This window comes from Eimeria necatrix, genomic scaffold, assembly GCF_000499385.1.
Source record: "Eimeria necatrix Houghton genomic scaffold, Enh_scaff371, whole genome shotgun sequence".
Taxonomy (NCBI): domain Eukaryota; phylum Apicomplexa; class Conoidasida; order Eucoccidiorida; family Eimeriidae; genus Eimeria; species Eimeria necatrix.
Window position 1 is genome coordinate 10,001 of NW_013655360.1, and position 14,895 is coordinate 24,895.

Sequence of the window (14,895 nt, forward strand, 5' to 3'; positions counted from 1 at the left end):
GCAGCAAACCGGCGTTGCAGCAGCAGCTCAAACAAAATAATCTGTAGAAAGTTTGCTGCAGTTTTGCTGCAGTTTTGCTGCAGTTTTGCTGCAGCTTTGCTGCAGCTTTGCTGCAGCTTTGCTGCAGTCTTGCTGCAGTTTTGCTGCAGTCTTGCTGCAGTTTTGCTGCAGTCTTGCTGCAGTTGTCCTTGCATGCTTTGTGGGGAATAATAAACACCTTTATAAAGGCATTATAAATGCATTTATAACTTAATTATCAATTTATTAATAAAGGTATTATAATTGTCTTTATAAACATACCATCATAAGGGTATTATAAATACTTTTATAACTATTATATTTATATATTATTATTAATTGTAAATATCTTTATAAAGGTATTATAAATGCTTTTCTAAATTATTTATAAGTATATTTACAAAGATGTTATAAATATCTTTATAAGTTGATTGTAAACATCTTTATAAAAATATTATAAATATCCTCAAATTAAAAGTTTATATAAATATCTTTATAAAGGCATTATGAATATCTTCATAAATTAATTACAAATATATTTATAAATTAATTGCAAATGTCTTTATAAAAGTGTTATAAACACTTTTATAAACTAATTATAAATGCCTTTATAAAGGTGTTTATTTTTAATTTATAAAAGTATTTATAATTAATTTATAAAACTATTTATAATTAATTTATAAAAATATTTATATTCATTTTATATAAATATTTATATTTAACGGAAATTGCTGCAGCAGCAAAAGGTGCTGATTGGCTTTCTAGCTGAAAGAGTTTATTTGAATTATACTTTCAATTAATTAATTAATTAATTAATTAATTATATAATTAATTAATTAATTAATTAATTAATTAATTAATTAATTAATTAATTAATTAATTAATTAATTAATTAATTGAAAGTATAATTCAAATGATTAATTATATAATTAATTAATTAATTAACTAATTAATTAATATAATAATAGTAATAATCTAATTAATTAATTAGTTAATTATTTGATTATTTAACCAATTAATTAATTAATTAATTAATTAGTTTATAATTTTTGGTGATTAATTTAATTAATTTAATACTTAATCAAATTAATCACTAATATATTGTAATAATATAATAATAATATTTTATTGTAATATAAAGCATTATTATTATTATTGTTATTAGTTAAAGTATTAATTAAAGTTTGTTTAAAGCATTTTATAAATCTTTTAATTGGGCATTTCCCTTTCGGGATTCTTTTAAAAAACTGGTAATATATTTTATATTTTAATTAAAAATATATTTCTTTTTTAATTTAAAATTAAAAGTTTATTTCTTTTTAAACTAAAAATGCCAAATGAGTTCTTAATTGGCTTTTGCTGCTGCTCAGTCTTTCCAGGCCTCCAGCAGCAGAGCAGCAGCAGCAGCTGCTGCAGCAGCAGCAGCTGCTGCTGCAGCAGCAGCAGCTGCTGCTGAGCTTTGCTGCTGCTGCTGCCAGCCAACTGCAGCGCAGCAGCAACAGTGGCGTGCTGCAGCAGAAGACAAGTGCAGCGAAGTTGCTGCTAAGTTGAGAAGCAAAAGCATTTTATTATTTTTAATTTTAATTAAATTTATTTTTTAAAAAAATAAATTTAATTAAAATTAAATTTATGTTTTGTGTTGGACTTTTCTACAAAAGTAAATATGCCGCAGGCCTCCAATACGAGAGAAGTCTCATAAGCTATTTCGAAATTAATTAAAATAAAGTACTTTTAAAATTCAAAATTAAATATAATAAAGTATTTTTAATTTCACAATTAATTAAAACAAGTCTTTTTAAAAGTATCTTTATAAGAGCTGAGGCTATTCTGAAGCAGCAGCAGCAGCAGCAGCAGCAGCAGCAACAGCAGCAGCAGCAGCAGCAGCAGCAGCAGCAGGCTGCATGCATGCAGCCAGACAGAAGCATGCAAGGGTTGCAGTGCATGCAGCAGCTCATTTTGCACTTTGATGAATTGCATGCAAAAATAAAAAAAAGAATTATTAATTAAAAAGTTTATTTCCATTTTGTTCACAATAAAATATATTTTATATTATTTAAAAGTAATATAATTTGCTGTTTTTGCTGCAGCAGCTGCTGCAGGCAAAAAATGTTTGAAATTTGAATATTTATTTCAAATTTTTTCAAAAAATATTTGAAATGATAAATATTTAATTCAAAGCTTGAACTTTTTAGAATTAATGCATTTAATGATGAATATTTAATTCAAAGTTTGAAACTTTTCAAGAAAATGCATTTAATGGTGGATATTTAATTCAAATTTTGAGACATTTCGGAGCAATTTCGCGAAAAGTTGGACATTTAGTTCAAACTTTGAAACCTTTTCAAGAAATGTTTGAAATAATGGAAATTTAATTCAAATTTTGAGACTAAATTTGCATTATTTTTCCATTTTTTCAGAAAAATGAAAAAATAATGCAAATTTAATTCAAACTTGAAATAATTTGGAGTAATTTGGTGAAATCGTGGAAAGTTTGTTCAAACTTTGAAACTTTTTCAAGAAAATGGCCAAAATAATGGACATTTAATGCGAATTTGGGGGCATTTCAACGCAAATGGTAAAATAATGAACATTTAATTCAAACTTTATTAAAATAATGAAAATTTAATTTAAACTTTATTAAAATAATGAAAATTTAATTCAAACTTTTTTATATTTTGAAGTAATTCGGTGAAATGGTGGAAATATAATTCGAATTTTGAATTTTTTTCAAGTTCGAGAGTGGGCGCTGACGACGCTGGGGGCAATCCCTTGCCGTTTTTGGCCATTTATAGGCCAAATGTTAATTTTTAAAAACGAAAATGAATTTAAATTAATTTAAATTCGTTTAAATGCAAAATAAAGTAATTTTACTTCGAATTTCAGCAGTTTCAGCGGAGACGGCGCGGCGCATGCATGCAGTGGGTCGCGAGTGGCTGCGGCGATCAGTCGGTCACGGCAAATTTGTCCCAAGCCTCTTCAAACACCGATCAAACGCCCCTTTTTATCTTTTATTAAATTATTTAATCATTTAATTCACAATTTAACACTTTTTTGAACTGAAAAAAATTCAAAAAAAGCCAAAAAGGAGCAAAATTGGACAGTTTCCACTTGAGTTGGCCGCGCGCTGCTGGGGTGTACACACAGAGTCACTTCAGCCCCGCGGCGACACCCGAACTCCTCTGGAGAAATCATTTCAGAAAATATATTTAAATGCTTTTAAAACAATTATTTAAAACAATTATTCAAAATATTTATTCAAAATGTTTATTTGAAATGCTTTTCTGCTTCATTCCGCGCTTTTCCCAGCGCCAGTCGCGCCGCTGGCGACTGCACACCGCTCTGGCTGTTGCGGCGCAGAGGCCAAATGGATTTGTCGCTCCTGAAGTTAATTAAAATTAAAATAAAAAAGATTTTTGAAAAAAATATTTATTTTAAAATATATTTCAGCTGCTGCTGCGGAGTTGCTGCTGCTCTTGCTGCGAAAGCAGCAGCAGCAGCAGCAGCAGCAGCAGCAGCAGCGCGAGCGCGCAGCTTCTGGGGCTGCGAGTTGGGAGCTGTCTTTGGCGTTTTGTTTTATTTTGTGCATAAAAAAGAAGAAATTTGAAACCAATTTTAATTCAAGAAATTAAAACTCCATTTATTTCTTTTTAAAACTCCATTTATTTCTTTTTTGCATCCTTTCAGCTGCAGAGCGGGTCTCTGCAGACTTGAAAGAAGCGGAAATAATTTAAAGTTGAAAAAAAAGTTTGAAAGAAAAAAATTTAATTTTTTTTTCTTTTTTCTGGACTTCGCGTCCCCGGGCTTTGGGGTGTCTGTACACCCGAAACTGCGCCTCTAAGGCCCCTTTTCGAGCCCTTTTTGCGCCAAATAAAATGCCAGGAATGTACAAAAGGGCCCCCCAGAGGCCCGAGTTTGCTGCGGACTTGAAGTGCGCTGTGGAAGCTGCAGAAGAGCTTTGGGCGGAGGGCGACGTGCGGGGCGTTGAGGTGTACGTACACTCCGTGGCGGACGCAGTGGCGGCGGAGCGGCTGGAGGCGCGGGCGGAGGCGGCGCGGGAGTGGAAAGAAGCGGAAAAAGAGGGGAATAAAAGGGAAAAAGAAAAAGAAAAAGAAAAAGAAAACAAAAATGAAACAGAAATGGAATTAAATGCGACAGAAAACCCCCTTTTTAGAGTCAAATTCCAACAAGAAGTCGCGCGCAAAGAAAGCCAAGTCGCCCAGGCCTTCTTCGATTGCGGTGTACATACACTCTACTGCCGCATCCTGCGGGAACCCCGCGGGGTCAGCGCCGGCGCGATAGAGCGCATTTTGGATGTGAGAAAATAAAAAAGGAAATAAAAGAAATTAAAATAAATAAATATTAAAAATAAAACAAAATTCAAAGAAAATAAACAACGGAAAGCAGCAGCAGCAGCGAAGTTCAAGTTTCCGCCTCCGACTTGCATCTGCTGGCTTCGCGATTCAACTTTTAATTGGCCATTTTGGCGAATTTTTCACTTTTTTGAGATTTTAAAAGTTTTATTTTCTTTTTTATTTATTTATAATTCAAATTTGCTTTCTTTTGAAGCCTCTGGGAGCCAAAAAGCTGGCGACTTGCACTTGGCGTTCAGGTGTACGAACAGCTCGCGCTGGTGTCGCTGGACCCCTTCGACGACGACATGGGAGTTGTTTCTCTTTTGATTTATTTTTTGTCGGAAAGAGACTCTTATTATGTCGACATTAATTGGAAATCCCACGAGTTGGAGCGCATGCAATTATTTATTTCAAGTTTACTTTCTTTTTTGAAAACACAAAATCCCGACTTCGCAAATTCCCAACACGCCCCTGCTGCTGCTTCCACCAGCACCACCGCCAGTTCCCCCGAATTGGAAGAAACAGCTTCGACAAAAGAAATGCAATTAAATCAATTAAATCAATTAAATCAATTAAATCATTCAAATCAATTAAATCAATTAAATCAATTAAATCAATCAAATCAAACAAGTCCGTTAAATCAGACAAATCAATTAAATCCAACAGATCAAATAAATAAAATAAATAATTGCGAAATGAATTTGGAAAGAAATGAAGAATTTGAAGAAACAAAAAAAGAAATAAAAAATAAAAAGAAATCCCACCTTCAACTCGCCGCCCTCAGACTTCTCTTTTCTGCGCTTTGGACTTTTCCGCCCCACAGAGTGGTTTGTAAATAATTACTTATTTACGTTTAATTAAATCAATTAAATTAATTAATGGAATTAATTGAATTAATTAATTTAATTGGTTTAATTAAATTAATTAAATTGATTTATTTACTTTGATTAATTTAACTAATTAAATGAAATGGATTAATTTACTTATTTAAATTTGTTTAATTAAGTTAACAAATTTAATAAATTTAATTCTTTGCAGTTCTTTTCAATTCCTTTTAATTCTTTTTGACTCTTTTAAACTCTTTTAAATTCGTTTGAATTCTTTTTAACTCTTTTATTGCAATTAATGGGTTAATTAACCAATTGATTAAGGAGTGCAAATGGGAAAAGTTTGGAAAATAAAAAATGAATTTTTGAACAGAAAATCCAAAGTGTTACTTGGAGTGGATTGCGGTGTATGTACACTCAGGTGGAGAGAATGGCGCTTTGCTTCTCGCGCGAAAGTTGTTTCGAACTTTTATTTAATTTCAAAAAAAGTTTAAAAAGTGAAGCAGCAAACAAAGAAGAGTTGCTTTGCATGCAGGTACGCGGGGTGTACAGACACCCCGTCGCTGGCGCCACCCTTTCTTGATTAATAATTATTTCCACTTTTACTTTTGTTGAACTAATTCTTTTCCCTCATTTTGATTAGCAGTCCAGCTGCATCTTTATTTCTTTTGTTCTTTTGCACTTTTGAATTATCAATTCGTCGAATTAATAATTCAAAAGTGCGTCCCGCAGCGGCTGCTGCGGTGTACGTACACCCCAGCAAGTGTGGGGTGTCTCCGCAGCTCCAAACTGCCGCAGCAATTGCCACTTTCGGTTTGGGCCCTTCTTTGGCTCGCTGCGCACTTTTCAATTCTTTCACTTGGGCTGCAGCTGCTGCTGCATGCGGCGGCGAAAGGTGCGTTCCTGCGGTGTACGTACACCCCAGCTGCGTTCCTGCGGTGTACGTACACCCCAGCTGCGTTGCTGCGGTGTACGTACACCCCAGCTGCGTTGCTGCGGTGTACGTACACCCCAGCTGCTGCTGCGTGGGAGCAGGTCGACCCGTGTAAGTACAAATAATTATAATAATAATAATAATAATAATAATAATAATAATAATAATAATAATAATAATAATAATAACAATAATAATAACAATAATAATAATACCACTTTGCTGCTGGCAGCAAGTACAAACTTGGGACTTCGAATTGACTCGAAAGGGTCTTCAAAAGTGTCTTTTGGACTCAAAAAAAAGAGAAGATTAAAAGAGTTTCGAATGAATTAATTTAAAAGAGTTTTGAATGAATTAATTTAAAAAGACTTTGAATTAATTAATTTAAAAGAGTTTGAATAATTAATTTAAAAGAGTTTGAATAATTAATTTAAAAGAGTTTGAATGAATTGATTTCAAAAGAGTTTGATTAATTAATTTCAAAAGAGTTTGATTAATTAATTTAAAAGAGTTTGATTAGTTAATTTAAAAGAGTTTGATTAATTAATTTCAATTTGATTAATCAATTAATTAATTAATTAATTAATTAATTAATTAATTAATTAATTAATTAATTAATTAATTAATTAATTAATTAATTAATTAATTCCACTTTCCACTTGCAGGTGCCCCTGCAGCAGCTGCGAGTTTCAACGAAGACTTTTAAAGCTTTCCAAAAGCCGCGACGAACTCGGAGTGCTTTCGGCCTCTGCGGCGAAAAGCCAAATTTGTTTTTCTTTAATAAGAGGGGGACTTGTGGATTTTTTGGTTTTCAGTTTGGCACTTTTGAAGCAAATCGGGGGTCCGTTTGAAGCTTTTTCCGCCAATTAGATCTTCTTTTTGCTCCTTTTGGAGTTTATTTGACTTTAATTCCACTTTGGCTTTTTAAAATGGTCTTTTTGGAGTTTATTCGACTTTTAATTCAACTTTGGTGTTTTAAAAAGGTCTTTTTGGAGTTTATTTGACTTTTAATTCACTTTATCTTTTTAAAATGGTCTTTTTGGAGTTTATTTGACTTTTAATTCCACTTTGGCTTTTTAAAAAGGTCTTTTTGGAGTTTATTTGACTTTTAATTCAATTTATTTTTTAAAAATAATATTTTGCAAAAAACAAAACGAGCAAGTGACCCGCTGCTGCTGGGGTGTACGTACAGCTGAGCGCAGCCCCCAACAACGCCGCCAGCTCTTCGCCGCCACTTTCGAAAACATTTCTTTTCTTTTGTTTTTTTGTTGTTGGGCTTTTGAAGAAGTTCATCAGGGAAGCAGCATTTTGGCTGCGCAGGGGATGCAGCTAGCTGTACGTACACCCCAGCAGCAGCAATTATTTGGCAGTTATTTGGTTTTCTTTTTGATCAGTTTAATTTGATCAGTTTAATCAAATAATCCATTTAATGCATTTAATGCATTTAATGCATTTAATTAAATAAATTGCACTTTTTAAAACTAAGGTTCCACCGGCTTTCAAATAAACAGTAAAAAGCACTTCAGTTTATTCAAAACAATTAATTAATTAATTGCAATTAATTAATTAATTAATCAATTAATTGATCAATTAATCAATTAATTGATCTATTAATAAATAAATAAATTAATTAATCAATTAGTCAATTAATTAATTAATTAATTAAATTTAATTAATTAATTAATTAAATTAATTAATTAAATGAAATAAAAACTTCAACTTGTGGGTTTTGCTGGATGCAGCACTTGCTGGTGGATTTGCTGTCGGCAGTTTTCGTCTCCGCCGAAATTTCGACTTTCGGCGACGAGCAGCTGTCGAGTTTGCTGCGGGTCTTTTTGTTTTTGTTGTTGAAGTTGAGAATTAATTTTAAATTAAAAGTTAATTTCAAAAACAAAATTAATTCCAAAAAAACAATTCCAAAAGAAATAAATGAAAAAACACAAATCGCAAACATCTCCCGACAAATGCTCGCCCAAGTCGCCGCCTGCCTCTGCGCCAGACTCCAACAGGCCGACCCCCTCAGCAGCAGCAGCAGCAGCAGCAGCAGCAGCAGCAGCAGCAGCAGCAGCAGCAGCAGCAGCAGCAGCAGCGGCAGCAGCAGCAGCAGCAGCGGCAGCAGCAGCAGCGAAAAGCGAGACTGCCAAAATGATGCAGAGGCAACGGGCCAGCAAAATGCGGGTAAGACGCGGCACTCTGCAGGCAGATATCTTCACAGCTAGCTAGCCACAGCTGGCTAGCCACAGCTAGCTAGCCACAGCTAGCTAGCCACAGCTAGCTAGCTACAGGTAGCTAGCCACAGCTAGCTAGCTACAGCTAGCTAGCCACAGCTAGCTAGCTACAGCTAGCTAGCTAGCTACAGCTAGCTAGCTACAGCTAGCTAGGTACAGCTACCTAGCTACAGCTAGCTAGGTACAGCTAGCTAGCTATAGCTAGCTATCCACAGCTAGCTAGCTACAGATAGCTAGCCTACCCAGAAAGCAGCACGCAGACTGGGAAATGAATTAAAAACAAATAAGAGGAGAAATAATTTCATTTAAATATTTAAAGGAAAAGAAAAAGAAAAGATGCAGCTTTGTTCTCGCTGGATTGAGAAATACTTGGAAATGCATAAATGCTTTATTTCACTTTTGCATTTATTTCAAGTTTTGTGTTTTATTTGCTTCGGCTGGCCTGCGCAGCTCCCCCTGCTGCTGCTGCTGCTGCTGCTGCTGCTGCTGCTGCTGCTGCTGCTGGTGCTGTTGAGAGCGCCGCCTTCGACGAGACAGAAAGGGCTTTAAATGAAGCGCTGCTGCTGCTGGCGGTGGCGGAGGTGCTGCTGGACCCCGAAACCACGGAGGCTGCTGCTGCAGCTCCTGCTGCTGCTGCTGCTGCTGCTGCTGCTGCTGATGGGCACGGCGCTGCTGCTGCTGCTGCGGAGGCTGCTGCCGGGAGCGCCGCCGCTGCTGCAGACGCTGTGACTGCAGCAGCAGCAGCAGCAGCACCAGAAGCAGCAGCAGCAGGAGTTTCGGAAGAATCAGCAGCGGGAGAGGCGCCAGCAGCAGATGCAGCAGCAGCAGCTGCTGCTGCTGCTGCTGCTGCAGTGCCGGACTTGCCGTTGGTGCGGCTGCTGGTTTCAGGTGTACATACACTTGTGCAAACCTTCGATTATCTCCACCCGCGTTTCGCAAATTTAAAAAAACCCCAAAAGGCCCCAGCAGCAGCAGGGGGGCCCCCGGGGGCCCCCCTGGGGGCCCCCCAGGGGCCCCCCCAGGGGGCCCCCCAGGGGCCCCCGGGGCCCCCCGAAGAGACCAGTGGACCTGCGGGCTTCCGCCCCACAGCCTTCTTCTTGGGGACCATTGGTCTAATGGCAGTGCTGCAGGGGGCCCTGGAAGTGCAGGGAGTGGAGCTGCTGCGGTGGCGGTTTGCTGCAAACTTTGCTGCTGCAGCAGCACCAGCAAAGGCTGGGGCTTTTGCTGCTGCAGCACGAGGGCTGCTGGGCCAGTACCAGCAGGTGCAGCAAAGCCCCGAAGTTGCATGCGTTTGCTGCCACTTGGCTTTGTTCAAAGTTTGCTTTTTGTCTTTTTAAAAGATCTGCAAAAGTCTTTTAAATATCTTTTTTTAATTTTCCAAAATGCAGTTTTTTATCAAACGAAGTTTTCCTCTGCATGCAAACCCTCAGTGTTCCCCCCAAGTGCGCCACTTGGTCTAATTCTCACTATTTATTCTTTATTTATTTATTTATTTATTTATTTATTTATTTATTTATTTATTTATTTATTTATTTGTTTGCTTATTTGTTTGTTTATTTGTTTGCAGATGCAGGAAGAGCGCTGCCAAATAATAAAGAAGCTGGCGAACTTGGCAATAATGAGGTCTGAGCAGGCGGCGGCGGTGATGGTGCGAAAGGGGGATCAACTGGAGAACAAAAGGAGAAATTGAATTAATTAATTTAAATTTATTGAATTAAAAACAATTAAAACTCTCGGGATTATTTAAAATGATAAACAAAAGAGTTCCGAAAGAGCGGCTTCGCTTCGAAGCGGCGGGCCGGGCCCTGGGGTGTATAGGCAGCTTGGGGTGTATGCGCAGCTCGGGGTGTATGCGCAGCTCCTGGCCGCGCCTTTTTGGCCGGATGGGATTAAAACGGTCATTTAAATAAAAATAAAAGAATTAAAATGGTATAATTTAGAAATTAAAAAGCAAATGAGTTGAAATGGATTAGTTGCTGCAAAGATTAAAAGGCTCATTGCAGCTTTCCGGCGAAGTTGAAGGCCAGGGGGGGGTCCGTGTCGAAGGCTCTGTCGAAGAGAGCCTCGTTTTGAATGAGCGAAAGTCTTTCTCTTTGATCAAAAGCATTTTGTTTTATTTTTTGAATTAAAATAAACAATTCGTTTTGTTTGCTGCTGAACTGCTGCAGCAGCGCCACGTACTGCTGCAGCGCGCGGTGAAACAGCGCAGCAGCAGAACTGTGCAGCGCCTGCGCCACGTTGACTGCAGCAGCAGCACCCGAGCGAATCAAAGCAATGTTAGCAGCAGCAGCACTGTAGGGGGGGAGTTTTCCAACTCTTTCGTCTATTTTTTTGATTTGCTGCTGCAGTTCTTTCAGCTGCATGGCCTCTGCATGCAGCAGCAGCAGCAGCGCGCGTTTGCGCCGCTGCTCCTTTTGAAGTGCTGCGCGCCGCCGGAGCGGCCCGGAAGCAGCAGCAGCAGCAGCAGGCGCAGCAGCAGCAGCAGCAGCAGCCTTCGCTGCTGCTGCTGCTGCTGCCTTGTGCTTTGCTGCCAACACTGCAGCAACCTCCACCTTTTGCTGCTGCAGCAAAGCCACGTTGTAGTCCCGCAGCAAGTGGTTCAGGGCCTCGCCCATTGAGGTGTACGTACGCCACAAGTCCACCAACTCCGTCCCAACTTTCCGGTATTCAAAAAGGCCTTCCCCGGCCTCTGCATGCTCCTCTTCCGCCCCTTCCTCTGCTGCTGCTGCTGCTGGTGCTGCTGCTGCTGCTGGTGCTGCTGCTGCTGCTGCATCTGCAGCAAACGCGGCCAAAAGAGAGGCGAAAAACAGCAAGCTGAAGGCCAGGGGGGCTGCAGCGGGAAGCGGGAGGCGCGGACGGCCCCCGCGACCCCCGAAAGAAGCAAATATGAAATAAAAATAAAATAAATTCATTTTAATTAAAATTAATTTAAATTAAACTGATGGAAAGGTCCCTTCGTGCGCAGATCGGGCGCGGAGGCGGCGGCGGTGCTCCCGCGCGGCGCGCTGGGGTGTACAGACACCTCGATGTTCGCCGGGAACTTCTCGCGCTTCGAAAGAAGAAAACTCGAAAATTAATTTAATTTTAATTTTAAAAAATGATTTAAATTCAATTTAAAGAATTTAAATCGTTTTCGAGGGCGAGGCGGGGCAGACACTGCGGACACAGGGCTTCTCGCGTGTCCACTGCCGACTGGGAGGCCCCGAACTGGAAAAGCGGGAAATGAGCGAAAAGGAGCTTTTTTTGGAGTTAATTTCTTCAAAATATTCAAAATTTATCTTTTTTTGAATAAATAAAACTTTTATTTGTTTTATTTCCGCGAAAAAAGACGAAAATTGAGGCGGCGCCGACCGCGCACGGCCTCTCTGGGCGGAGGTCCATTGGTGACGAGGGGGCCACTGGGCCCATTTGCGCGGTTTATTTTGCAAATTAAATATATTTATTGAAATAAAATGATTTTATTTTACTTTGCAATTCATAAAATGCATAATATTCGCCTTCTGCTGTCGAGACACTCGAACCCGCAAGACCTTTGCGGAAAGCCGAACGAATGGGGTGTATGTACACTGCACACTGTACACCTCAAACTCCACTTCAGAGCTTTTTGGGCCATTTTAAACTCCACATAAAATTAAAATAAATTCAAATAAAGAATAATTTAAGAAGTTAGAGTCAGGAAACAATATGCATGCGGGGACTGGAATAATTGATTTTTATGAAAAATATATTTCCGTAAATGAAAATATATTATCAATTTAGTTTTTGACTTTTGGAATTCGAAAAGGCGAAAATTCTTTTAAAATGTTTTTTCTTTTGCTGCTGCTGCAGCTCTTGAACAGCAAAGTTTTTAGAAGCAAATTGCTGCTGGCAGCAGCAGATCAGTTTAAATAAAAAACATTTTTTTAATTTTTAATTTTTTGATTTAAAAACAAAAAACAACTGCAGCAACACTGCGGGAAAAGGGCTGTCTGTGCAGCTGCTGCTGCACCGCCAAGGGGGTTTTGCTTTTTCAAAAATAAAAAAATAAAATAAAAAAGATGCAAAGATTTCAAGTTGCATGCATCTCAAACAGCAGCCAGTCTCCGCAGCAGCAGCTCTGAAAGCAGCAGCAGCAGCAGCTCTGCGAGCAGCAGCAGCAGCAGCTCTGAGAGCAGCAGCAGCAGCAGCTCGAGATGCAGCAGCAGCAGCAGCTCGAGCTGCAGCAGAAGCAGCTCTGGGAGCAGCAGCAGCAGCAGCTCCGCGAGCAGCAGCAGCAGCAGCTCGAGCTGCAGCAGCAGCAGCTCTGGGAGCAGCAGCAGCATCAGCTCGAGCTGCAGCAGCAGCACTTGGGTTTCAGTAAACTTTGTTTCTTTCTTTGTAAACTGCTGGCAGCAAAAGTGCAGCAGCAAAAAATGATAAAAGTGAAAGCAGCAAAAATAAAACTGGCCAGCCGAATGCGTCGCTCACTGCAGCTGTACATACACCCTAAGTGCATGCAAAGCAAAGCACACAGGAAAGCAGAAATTCAAAATTAAATTAAATTAAATTAAATTAAATTAAATTAAATTAAAATTAAATTAAATTTAATTAAATTTAATTTAATTCAATTTAATTTTAAAAGAAAACTGGAAAGGGAATTGAGGAAAGAGTTAAAACAGAAATGCAGGTTAAAGACACACGGCACTCCAGTTCAGCAAGCAGCAGCAAGCAGCAGCAAGCAGCAGCAAGCAGCAGCAAGCAGCAGCAAGCAGCAGCAAGCAGCAGCAGCTGGCAGACGACAGCAACAACAATAACAACAACAACAGCAGCAGCAGCCGCAGCAGCAGCAAAAGAGGAAATAAACGACTGAAAAGTATTAAAATAGTTTGAAATATTATTTAAATTAAATTCCGGCAGCAGCAGCAGCAGCAGCAGCAGCAGCAGCAGCAGCAATTTGCTGCTGCCCGCCCACCTGGCAAAGAGCCCCCAGCGCTCCCACGCCGTTGATGAAAGCAGCAACAGCAGCAGTTTTATTATTATCACTTTTATTATTATTATTATTATTATTATTATTATTATTATTATTATTATTATTATTATTATTATTATTATTATTTGCTGCCATTTCCAGTTCTTGGATGTCTGCTGCTGCTGCTGCTCCCAGCACTGCGTCTGGCCCTGCGTTCAGGAAGCCCACGAGCAGCACGCAGAACAGCAGCAGCAGCAGCTGCTGCAGCTGCTGCTGCTGCAGCTGCTGCTGCTTGTCTTCTATTTGCTGCAGCAGCAGCAGCTGCGAGTTCGAGTGCCGCAGCAGCAAAGCTGCTATTTGCTGCTCCTCTTCCTCGCTAAAGCGCACAATGCTGGGAATTGCTGCCACTGGCGCTGCTGCTGCTGCTGAATTTGCTGCAGCATCTGCAGCTGCTTCTGTCGCTGCTGCTGCTTTTGCTGCTGCTGCTGCTGCTGCTGCTGTTGCTGCTGCATCTGTGTCTGCTGCTGCCACCTGCAGATTCCTCTGCATTTCTTCTTTCACTTTGTTGTGGTCTTTGCGTTTAAACGAGAATGAGACGGGGGCGCTTTGAACTGCTGCTGCTGCTAACTGGCGCTGCTGCTGCTGCTGCTGCTGCTGCTGATGTTGCTGCTGCTGCTGCTGCTGTCGTTGTTGTTGCTGCTGCTGCCCGTTTGCGAAAATCTCTGAACACATACAACGCGGACAAGCAGATCTGCTGTTGTCTGGGGAGGCAGCAACCATTTGCTGCTGCTGCTCTTGCTGCCCCTGATATCCTGGCAGGGCCTCCCCTGGCCGCAGCAGTTGCTGCTGCGCCAGTGCGGAGGGAGTCGCTGCTGCGGGTTTCTGCTGCCCCGGCAGCAGCAGCAGCAGGAGCAGCAGCAGCAGCAGGAGCAGCAGCAGCAGCAGCCGTGTCGGCTCGGTCCTCAGCAGCAGCAGCAGCAGCAGCAGCAGCAACAGGACGAGCAGCAGCAGCTTTGAAGTCTCGGTAGCTGTCGCGCTGCTGCAGCTGCGTCCAGTCGTGCTGCAGCTGGCGCTGCAGCTGCTGCAGCTGGAGCTGTCTGTACAGCTGAAGGCCCTCTCTGCTGCTGCGGACTTCCGCCATTTCTTTCGAAGAATAAAAAACAAAAAAAAGAAAAACGGAAGTTGAAAGACAAAGAATGGCAGAAAGAGTCAGCCGCCGGCCTGTGCAAAAAGCAGCAAAGCAAGTCCTTTCCCGCTGCTGCTGCTGCTGCTGCTGCTGCTGCTGCTGCTGTCGTGCAGCAGCAGCCGACGCAGCAGCAGCACGCACTGGTGCGTGCAGCAGCAAACAAAGGGCCTTTGCATGCACAAAAGATCAAAGACAAATAATGCAACTTGCAGCGCATGCATTCATAATTAGATAGAAGTTGACAAATAAGAAATAGATATATATTTATCTGCGCATGCACGCAAACGCCCATGCAGCAGCAGCAGCAGCAGCAGCAGCGACAGCAGCAGCAGCAACAGCAGCAACAGCAGCAGCAGCAACAGCAGCAACAGCAGCAGCAGCTGCAACACCAACAACAAGAGCAGCAGCCACAGCAGCAGCCAC

The 14,895-nt window shown here is 40.4% G+C and overlaps 3 protein-coding genes across 3 annotated transcripts in view; 1 reads left to right on the forward strand and 2 right to left on the reverse strand.

The window, feature by feature from the left end:
* Window positions 1-3,890: 3,890 nt before the first annotated feature.
* ENH_00048050 (hypothetical protein, conserved) lies at window positions 3,891-10,049 on the forward strand (the record flags this gene model as incomplete). Its single annotated transcript, XM_013585575.1, is given in 6 exon segments — window positions 3,891-4,331; window positions 4,628-4,707; window positions 7,874-7,979; window positions 7,985-8,309; window positions 8,810-9,621; window positions 9,927-10,049. Coding segments are annotated over 6 exon segments (1,887 nt in total).
* A 304-nt stretch (window positions 10,050-10,353) lies between these two features.
* ENH_00048060 (hypothetical protein, conserved) lies at window positions 10,354-11,271 on the reverse strand (the record flags this gene model as incomplete). The annotated part of the gene is made up of 1 exon (XM_013585576.1): window positions 10,354-11,271. The coding sequence occupies one exon, from the start codon at window positions 11,269-11,271 to the stop codon at window positions 10,354-10,356; it is 918 nt and encodes a 305-aa protein (XP_013441030.1).
* A 1,949-nt stretch (window positions 11,272-13,220) lies between these two features.
* Window positions 13,221-14,895, reverse strand: part of ENH_00048070 (hypothetical protein, conserved) — a gene marked incomplete at both ends in the record, with an annotated part of 3,486 nt that continues 1,811 nt past the window's right edge. The window contains 2 exons of the mRNA XM_013585577.1: window positions 13,221-14,008; window positions 14,064-14,507. Coding sequence (XP_013441031.1) covers window positions 13,221-14,008; window positions 14,064-14,507 — 1,232 coding nt within the window. The remainder of the gene's footprint in view (window positions 14,009-14,063; window positions 14,508-14,895) is intronic.